General features: G+C 37.9%; 1 protein-coding gene across 1 annotated transcript; it reads right to left on the bottom strand.

The window, feature by feature from the left end:
- Positions 1-2,358: 2,358 nt before the first annotated feature.
- On the bottom strand, positions 2,359-3,860 carry LOC103781916. Its single transcript, XM_008949644.1, has 2 exons — positions 3,721-3,860; positions 2,359-2,437 (listed from the first exon to the last, which is right to left on the bottom strand). Exons 1-2 carry the CDS (start codon positions 3,858-3,860, stop codon positions 2,359-2,361), a joined length of 219 nt encoding a protein of 72 aa, XP_008947892.1.
- Positions 3,861-10,071: the final 6,211 nt, after the last annotated feature.

Raw genomic sequence — 10,071 nt, 5'->3', positions numbered from 1 at the left:
GCACTTAGATAAGTAAAGATTACATGAGCCCAGAGTCTTGAATCTAATGCTGTGGAACTTGAGCATGAAATAATTCATCCAGACACTAAAGGTGAAATTGCAAAGCTCAGAAGAAAGGTTGCTTAATTCTGAAATATGTTTTCAGAACTCTCTTGGCTTTGGGCTGGAATAGATGCTGTCTGTAAAAAATAAGTTCCTTTTTATCATTTTGAAGAGGTGATTTTGGAGAGTCTTAGTTTAATAAGGACCTATTCAAAAACATTCGTAAGTGACATAAACATATGAGGTGTGCACTGAGAGACTCAGGTGGGAGTAACTTCCTGGCATGTCTTTTCCTGGTTCTCAACGGATTTTCCTCATTCTGACTTTATGAGAAAATAAGAATAAGGATCTCAACTATGCAAGATGGAAATAAAAGTTTATTCCAGTGGTACTTCTTTCATCTTCAAAATATGCCAGCTCTGATGCCCTCTGTTTTGCACCTTGTGTAGTCACACTGATTGACAGGATGCAAAAGGTTTTCTTTAGCTCAGTTCAAGCTTTAATTTCAGCCAAAATGATACAAAACTCAATGCTGTTTCACAACGGAGTTTAGGGAGAGCTTCAGTAAGTACAAGGCACAGATAGATGGTGGGAGAATTGAACTGTGTGAACTTGCATTTCCAAAGAAATAAATATTAAAAAAAAAAAAAAGTCAAGTTGTGTGTCTACCTGGTCATTGTTTATTAAAATGAAGCTGTATTGTAAATATATTGTTATCCTGCATATTCCCAGTTGATATTACTTTTTAAATTGCTTAAAAAAAAAAAAAATCAGTTGAAGAACATGAGTTTGGCAGCTTTTTTTGAGCTGGTGGGGAAGTTCTGCTCCCAAGTTTGGTGATGTATCTGCTGATGTTTTGATTTCTGAGCATATGTTCCAAAGTCCTATTTTTTTCCATGCTTTTAAGGATTTGTCAGGCTTCTCAAACTTTATTTACATGTTTAAATTCTGAAAATGGATCTGGTTTGACCTTAGGACATACAAAAGTGAATTTAGAGCTGATGGATGAAGAAAGAGGGAAAGAAAAAAAAAATTAAATTTTTGTTTTGCTTTAAAAAGAACAGATGTTCTAAATATTTTAAAACCCCAAACCCTTCTGCTGTTCTCTTTTTGCCCTACTGGCAATAAAGTCTTCTTTACTCTGAAAGAATACGAATTACCAGAGAAATAGTGAAATGTTCTTAAAAAAAGGGACTGAGAGGTTAAGAAATTGAAGGAAGAGATTTTTATCATGCTCAAAACATCCTATTTTGCAGTACATTACCCCAAGCATTCTGGTGTCAACAAAGCAGTCACCCTAAAAAGGAAGCAATTTTATTACACCAGCCTGTTGAAATGCTTTGATACTGTTGGAGGAAATGCCACATTTCCTAATGAAGCATTAAGAAGGGAATTAGAAATGTTTTTGACTAATGACAAATGTGGGAGAGGAAACTGGCCATGTTTCTGAAGGTGCTGGTTGTTAAGGAATATATACTGAGTCTTAGAGGGAAATAGTGTTAGAGGAAGAAGTGTGCTTGTCACTGGTGATGACAGACACCTGTGAAAATGTATCGAGCTGCTCTGTGAAACAGAGGTATCAGTACAGCTCTAGACAAACCAGGTTGGGTACCAGAAGCAGCTCCAAAACTCCAAGTTGTTTTGTCTTTGTATAGTGTCTCAGGTTAGTTAATGTGGGTTAATCAAGGACCTCTTGGTGTCTCACACAGTCTGTTTCTCAGGATACATATTAATAGTTTCACAGACATTTAATGTAGCAGCTAGGATCTGTAACCCACACCAGGTTTGACACCACTACTGATCTGAGATGTGGTGGCATTGTTTGTGTATATCCTCTCTTCCTTAGACTGAATTGGCCTCTACTGTATTAAAAAAAAAAAAAAACAAACAAAAACCAACCAAACCAAACCAAACTAAAACCTCAGCTACTCGTGAAAGAAATTTGAAAGAAAACTTCTTAGATTACAGTCAGTCTATACAGAAACCTAAATGTATGATGAAGATGCTTTAGCTGAAGACTGTGTAACTTAAGCTTTTTGTGCCAGGGATCTACAGCCCAGTGAATCGCGATATATTATGTTAGTTTTGAAGACTTCAGAGTACTTCAGTCTCTGTTTATCGAATGAAGGGATGGATGCGTAATCTTGAAAGTGGCAACACACATTTCACATATGAAACTTCTAACAATGACAGCTAATTAATCATTGCTCGTTTAAATGACAAAGTAAAACTGTCTTAAACTTTTGCCTCAAACCGTCATGCTTTCCTACAAAACACTTTTCTTTCTCCCCCAAACATATAATGAATGTGCAATCTTCAGCTAGATGGGTCTTCAGGTTGGGTCCTCAACATCTTTATCCGTTTTTCCAGCCTCTCCATCCATTCATTTCTGAGCCTAAGGACAGAAACATTTATCAGCTTGTCCCCATATTTTTACAGGGATCAGGTTTATACTCTTCATGTTTCCCACCAGTGCTACCCGTTGGTGTTTTTTCCCAGTTGTCATGCAAACTGTCCTGCCCCTTTAGAGTGCTTTGCTGGATGGCGTTTTAGGACTAGGTCTTAAATTCCAACGAGCGTTCACATGAGCTTTGTGGTTCACCTCCAGTGTGCCCTCTCTCACCTACCTCTGTGTGCCAGAGTGACTTCTTGTCTCCACTGGAGAAGGCCTGCTGCCACCTACTGGGTAGCAACACCCAACATTTCCCCAGTCCCCCTCCTTCTCAGAAATGCATTTTAAAAAGTATGTCATAGAGGTTTCTGAGCACTGTTTGGCTTGGAAACATTATGCATGTTGAAACTTCTGTTAGATTCACAGTCGACAGCTTTAGGTGATGTGTAGCACTTTGGTTTCTTTCTGGTAACATCTAGTTATCGCAGAAAGAGTGCCCCAAATAAAAAAGACAGGAATTTCACAGCTGAGGAGCTGAGACTTTGAAGTTAGGTTAGTTGTAAATGTCTAAAACATGCTACGGACTAGTTCCAGTGTTTCTTCATCCAAGGTTATTCATACAAGGTCATCCTTTTATTTTTTTCAAGCACCAATCCAGAGAAGTATGATGGACATGTTGAAAAAAATGCTTTCTTAGTGAATGATTTTGAGCTAAAATAGCCATCTTTGCATGTACCTTGAACTTATGGAGACTTTGTGTGAAGTAAAACTACTGTAATTGCTCATTGTGGTTGACTAAGGTAAATATGACTGACTGAGGTGAATATGGCTATGTGTGATGGTTGCCTTGGTCAGCTGGTACACTTGGACTGTCTGCTTTCTTATGGATTTACTTTATGCAAATTAAGGCAATTCATTTAAACTATATTCAGTGAAAATAAGGTCACAGAGAAAGAAGAGGGGCCTGGTACACAATTGTGCTAGCTCTGCTGTGAGCGTAAGTGTTGGGGTTCAAGACAAGCCTTCACTACTAGATGTTGTCCTGATAACTTCAGAATGCTCTACACTTTGGACCCATTTACAGAACAAGAGTGAGTTATTCTCTTATCCTGTGAAGCCATAGCTTAGACATGTTAACATTAGCATGACAATTTGAGAAACTTTATTGTTTTTTAAAAATCAATACTTTCAGCTTCCATTGCATGACTTAAATATAGCTATAACTTCTCTTTGAAAAACAATTACGGTGCAAACTCAAATAACCTTTCCAGATTCAAACTACCCACTTTGTCAGAGCGCTTCTTCGCTGGCGTTCTTTTTCAATTTGCAGATACCGAGTTTGTTGTTCAATAGTCTTTTCCCAGAAGTTCCTCAGGTCACTAGTTTCACAACCCCGCACTTCATGACGTATATATTGGCTATTCATTTTCTCTAAAGGAGAAATTCAAAACAACCATATGACAAGTTATTGATTCCTCATCTGTTTGCATGGCTAAAGCACACTCTTGTTTTGGATTTTCACAGCATTAGGGTCACACAGGTGTTGGTGTTTTGTTTTGTTTTGTTTTTTTTTTTTTTTTCTTTTTTTTTTTTTTTTTGTTTTTTTTTTTTTTTTTGTTTTTTTTTTTTTGTTTTTGTTTTTGTTTTTGTTTTTGTTTTTGTTTTTTTGTAAGATCAGGATAACAGTGGGCATGACTTACTAAGCTTCTCATTCCTAGCTCTGATGTTTGAGGACATGTTGTCCACAGGGATTTGAATTCTTACTTCTTCACCTCAAATACCTCTTACCTCCATCCGTCTGTGACTTTTAATGTCATAATGCAGGACAGTTCTCTTGTATTCTCTAGCTTAATGATTATGATATTTTTTACTGTACTCATAAATGGAAAGGAAATATAAAAGTTGCCAGATCTAGTGGAAATTTTCCTCATTGTTTTAATGTCCAGAAAATTATAAAATGACTATTGCAGATTGAGATTAAAACAATAGGGAGAAAGAGCTCTGGTGATTTGCTGTTTATCATCATAGCACATTATTTTTATTTGGGAATGGAGAAAAATTACTTGTATGAAAGTATAAACAAGATTTTATAAGATGCTGACTTGCAAAAGATACCTTGCTTATTAAATATTTCTCTCCCTTTCTGCAATTTTTAAAACCAAGCAACTTAATTTAATATCTTTGTCTATGCCCACTCTATACATCCCCTTCATTAACCTTAAAAACAAATTTCAGAGTGATCCTACCCTAAGAAAAGAATATCTGTCACAGAATGATGGCTAACATGGCTTCATGGGCTAACAGTCAAGCTCCTGTGTCCCACACTATAGTCAGAAAATCATATCATTACTTCCAAACTTTACTAATTATAGAATTAGTATATCTATGCTGTCTTCCATGTTGCTGAGTGGTTTTTCATGAGCATATCATTATAATATTTTCCAGAACATTTAATTTTTTTTTAACAAGTATTTAGGGCCCTCTCATGCTTTGTTTGAATTCATGGCAATTATTTGTAATTTATTTTAATCAGAACCATAGAGAGCAGGTTAACAAGCCCCTCAAGGGTAGATAGGAAAAGCTTGAAGAAACTGTTGCCGTTGCCATGCCAAACATCATCAGAAAAACAAAATGGGGAAGGGGTAGTCTTTACATAATTTCATTTAGAGATTTGGCTGTTTAGTGAAAAACTGTGAGGCGAAGTATAAAGACTCCATGAGCAGAGAACAAAAGCACCTTCTTTTCCCGTTTTGAAAAGGTCCTTTTTCTGCTGGGATTTCCCTGTGACTCCCTTGTGGTTCCCTGTAAAACCTCTGTATATCAGCTTATGACTTCCAAATCATAGAAGCACAGTATTTGAGAAATTTACTGAGTATTTTTTCAGGTTCTGGGTAAATTATAGCTGGATGTATAAGTGGTGGCATCTGTTTGTAATGTGTACTGAAAGTACAGCTGACACCTGCAGCTATGCTTAGGGATAACCAATTCCAGGTCAAAAGTTCTCTTAGTATGAGTGTGGGTTTTTTTTCACAAAATATATGTATTCTGTAAATATCCACATATATATTAATCCTAACCCAAGTATCTTTTTTTAGGTAGCAGTTACTACCCTTTCTAACTTATTGTGTACCAAGAGTAATCTAAAAATATATGAAAAAGACATGGTAACAACCATGTGGGTCAGATTAATGGATTTTCCACTCCAAGTGTTAATTTCCAAGAATAACAATATTTCTGAAGAGCAGCAAGTAATATTCCCAGATATCCCTGAGGCTCCAAAATACACTGCAAGAAATAATGTCTCCTGGTTTCTTTAATCAGAAGTGATCCCAAAGCATAATAAATTCATCCTTCTGAATGGTTATTAATTCTTGTTTAATATACTGTGGATACATCTTTTATATATATATCTGAGGGTGAACATCTCACCTCAATATGGCAAAGTTGTGGAACTTATTGCTAGAAGATGTAACTGAGCCCAAGTGTATGCTTTCAGAATACACATATCCTTTAACTGGTTTTAAATGTTCTGCCTTCTGGTTTGATTGCATATATTCTTGGTGCTGGCTTGAATTTATTTTATAGATGTGCCTCTCCAGCACCTCTCCTCACAACAAATAATCCCAAGGAAAAGGTTTTAAACCCAGTAAAAGAGAAGTTCAGAATTAGTTTTTGTTGTTATTAACCCTTATATCTGGTGCTGGCAGTACTGGGAAGAATGTTAGAACCTTGTTGAGACTACAAAGTGTGTATAGCACTACACATCACATGATTGGGTGGGTTTTTTTTAGGGAGTGGATGGGAATGAATGCTTTTATTTGCCTACAGTCTGTGAAATTTTCTTTGTGTGTTCTTGCTCAGGCACACACACAGCATTGTTCAATCTTGTTGTTTCCTAACCTTTTATTTTGTGTAACATATAGATAACTTGTCGTTCAGTTTTCTCTTACCTTTTCTTGTCCTTCATCTTCTCTTTATTTCCTCTCCCTCTAATACTAGAGAACTCTCAAATATGTATCAAGAACTGAACTTAAAATTTCTGCATCATTATTTTACTGATCCTTGTATATCCTTGATAAACGGCAGTGTGTCAATGCACCAGCGTCTGCTTCTCTGAACTGCAGAACCATTTTACCCTAAATTACCTTTTATTTCAAATCGTCTCTTTGAGACCAATGTCATGGTGAACACAGGAACTGCACAACAGCTCTGCTGGAATAACCCACCTGGTTTCCTTTGTCCTTATGCATCATGTGTAGAGGCTGAATTCACTTCTGTCCTGACATCCATTTCAAAACAGCTGTCATAAACATTCAGGGTTGTGTGGGGCAATCAGGGATATCAAACCTAGTCTATCAGTGTCTCACTTGCCTGAAGATAAATTTTCTGTGCTAACATCAGCTCAGTGATGGAAACTTTATTTTCACCTCCCACTTCAGCTTTTTTTCAGAGAGTAACAGGCCTCAAACCTGTGTTGCAGATTTGTCTCCACGGATATCACTGGAGTACAGTTTATTTTTGTGTCTTGGAACCTCATTCAAAGTGGTGAGCAAAAGGGGGCTCATTTCATATGGGAAAGACTTCATGAAAGCAGCCTCCAAAGGAGACCGAGCAAATAACCTCTGTGTATGATATAACAAGTGGGCAGAAATACACTGTTAAAGCATACAGGCAGTTGTAATAGCACTTTTATAGATCTTGCAGTTAGGTCTGACTTAAACGATGCTGCAACAGCTAGGACTAAGTGAAGCTTTATTTAAGTCTGTAGTGAAAATCCTTTGAGAGGACAATAATCCTTTCTGGTAGTCAGCTCTGACAGAGCCCTGGCTGCAAGCTGATGAATGCATGCAGCTGCTCTCAAATGAAAGGGTCAACTCTAGGAAGGCTTTATTGTACACAAGGTGAAGATGATTGTTTATTTTTAGATTTAATAATTTTAGGGCAGGTCAATATTATTTAGGCTTAATTTGCTAAAGGAAATCTTACAAAGGTAGGGAAGCTGTGACACTATCAGTGTTGTCTGGCACTCACAAATTATGTTGGTAGAAACAGAAAAGGATCACTTCAGTGTGACATCTTGACTCTTTTGCAAGTAAAAAAAATCAATAGTCTGAGGATGGAACTCCCTGGTTCTATGAGAGACTGTTACCACCACAAGTAATACTGTTTTATGGAAAGACTTGGAACTTATAAGTTTCTTAGGTAGAAAGTGGTGTATAAAGAAAAGTGTTTTTTTTTTTTTTTTCCCCCTGTAATAGAACACAAACTGTAGTGTTAAATGTTTTTTAAAAGTTACAGAGCATCTACATGAGTCAAGAAATTTATTTTTTTCACCTTCTTGTGATTCTTATGTAACACAGTCAGAGTTTTCAGGGTGTTTATACATCTTCCTGGAAATAATACAATATTTTATTAATCTACCTTTTCACGGACATTGTTTGGTGAATGTGTGTATTATATAAATGCATTAAATTAAATTAAAATATTGCACAATGTATAGGACAGTATACTGTCTATGCTAATGCTGATGTTTGACTTTAAAACAATAAGAAATCTGCTTTGATTTTAGAAGACTGGACTAGTAATTGCCGCCGTGATTTCCCTCTTTTTCCTTGGGTCTTGGATATGCCATTTATCTTCTGCTTCTGCAGCTGGCAGCAATTCACATCTCAAAGGGCTGACCAAGGTTTGCTATGAGATCCGCTCTGGGGAAGCATACCAGATTCAAGTCTAACTTAGGTCTTCAGACTGTGGGTAAAACTCCTCAGGGACACAAGAAAGCACTTTAGTATAATCCCCTGTACTCTTCTATTTGTGTGGCAGGTTGCATAGTGCAGTCTGTCTCACGAATGGTCCAAGCTTTGGTACTGCTTGTGAGAAACATGCGGAGAGGTTTCTTACAGCTCTTTCTGGCTGCCTCTCTAGTGCCCAGTTACAGAGAGCTGCACCTCTTGGAGCTGGTGTGGAGCACCAATCTCGAGGAGAGGAAGGTTGGTGTGGTCTGCTGGTGCATGCAGGTCCCTAACACTGCTGGTCCCTTTCAAAAATTCTTTTTGTGTGTCTCATCATCAAAGATGCATGGATTTGCATGTGTACTGTACTGTTCTCTTCCCATTTGCACTTCAGCGTTACAGGCTATCGGTCTGCTTTTGTTCTGTAAACACTATTGCGTGGAGTTTGCAATGAAATAAGAGAGTTCTGGACAAATGATTTATTCTGCCAGGAGTATATCCTAGTTTGTCAGCATTTGAAGAACATGATCTTGCTGGGATGTGTGCTCAGTTAGGAGGTAATTCTTTGAGTATAAACACCGATCAAATTAATCAGACTCTTTAGTGCAATAGGAATTTTCTGTGTATGAAAATGGCAACTGTACTGATGTGTGACTAATCAATACTAGTAGGAGCTACCTGTGTCCATGATTTACAAGTGTGCATCTAGCAAATCAGTTCTCACATGCAAGTTAAGCAATTTTAGCATGCAAATTAAAATGTTTGCACTCAAGCACTGTGCAGGAGTCTGTTCAACCGTTCTCCTTATTCCTAATTCCCACAGTTCATTATTGCTTTTCTGTGAAAGGCTGATTGGTCTTTTTTTCTGATCTGGAGAATAGCTGTTCTTGAAATACTTAGAACTGTTACAAAATTTGGACCTTTCCTCATATAATACCTTTATGACAAAGAAACATATTAAGGTGAATCATACTGCTGCTGTGGCAGTTTCAATGCCTTTGCATGCAGGCACTATGTTTTATTCTGTCCTCCTCACCTGCTGAGCCTCAGTTCTCTTTAGCTGCTTTGACTCCTTCCTCAACACCAGACAACCAAGTGACTGAATTACTGCAGGGAACTGATGCTCTGCCTTGCTTTTCTGTACTGGAGCCCCCAGCAGTGCTCTGATTGAGGGTTAAAATTCTTAAAACCTTTTGAGCAAAACCCTTGAGGAATCAACAGTTTCATTTCCCTCCATATCATCCATTCAATTCTTACTATCCTAGTTCTGCTCTTGTGCCTATTTACTTATTTAGCTATTTGCTGTCTTCACCTTTGTGCATCTCACTGATTCCTCTCCTTCAGCCCATGGTCAAGGCCTTTCACAAGCATCCTTTTTGGTTTTTCCCTTCTCTGCCTGAGTGTCTACTGAGGTTTTCCTCCTCACCTATTCACTTCCCACCTCTGCTTTCAGACATCTTTCTCGCTAATTTCCCCAGCTCTGTTGTTTTCTCTGGAAAGTCTCTTTGCACTTTTTGCTGGAGCTGCATTTCTCCTCAACCACTCACGCTGATCTCACCAGACTTTCCCTGGAATGTCTTTTCAGCACTCCTTTGCTCCCCAGCTTCCACCAGTCCTTGTGCCTGTCTTTCCATGCTGGCTACCTACTCTCCCACACATCCTGCCATCAACACACACAGAAAGGACTGTGGTGGCAGGTGCACAGAGGCTGGCATCAAGCAAATGGGCATTCATAAGCATTGTGCAATACAGGATGTCCACATGCCTTTCCTGAGCTTTCCATAGATTTGTCCAACTCTTACAGGCTTTTAATTTTCAACATCGAAGGCATATTTAAAGTGGTTGCAGCTTGTTTGTGTGATCAAATATTGTTCTGATCACTAGATTGTCCCCACTGCCCAATAC

This window comes from Merops nubicus, unplaced genomic scaffold (genome assembly GCF_000691845.1).
Source record: "Merops nubicus isolate BGI_N331 unplaced genomic scaffold, ASM69184v1 scaffold35471, whole genome shotgun sequence".
Lineage (NCBI taxonomy): Eukaryota > Metazoa > Chordata > Aves > Coraciiformes > Meropidae > Merops > Merops nubicus.
This window is presented reverse-complemented; position numbering and strand designations above follow the sequence as displayed.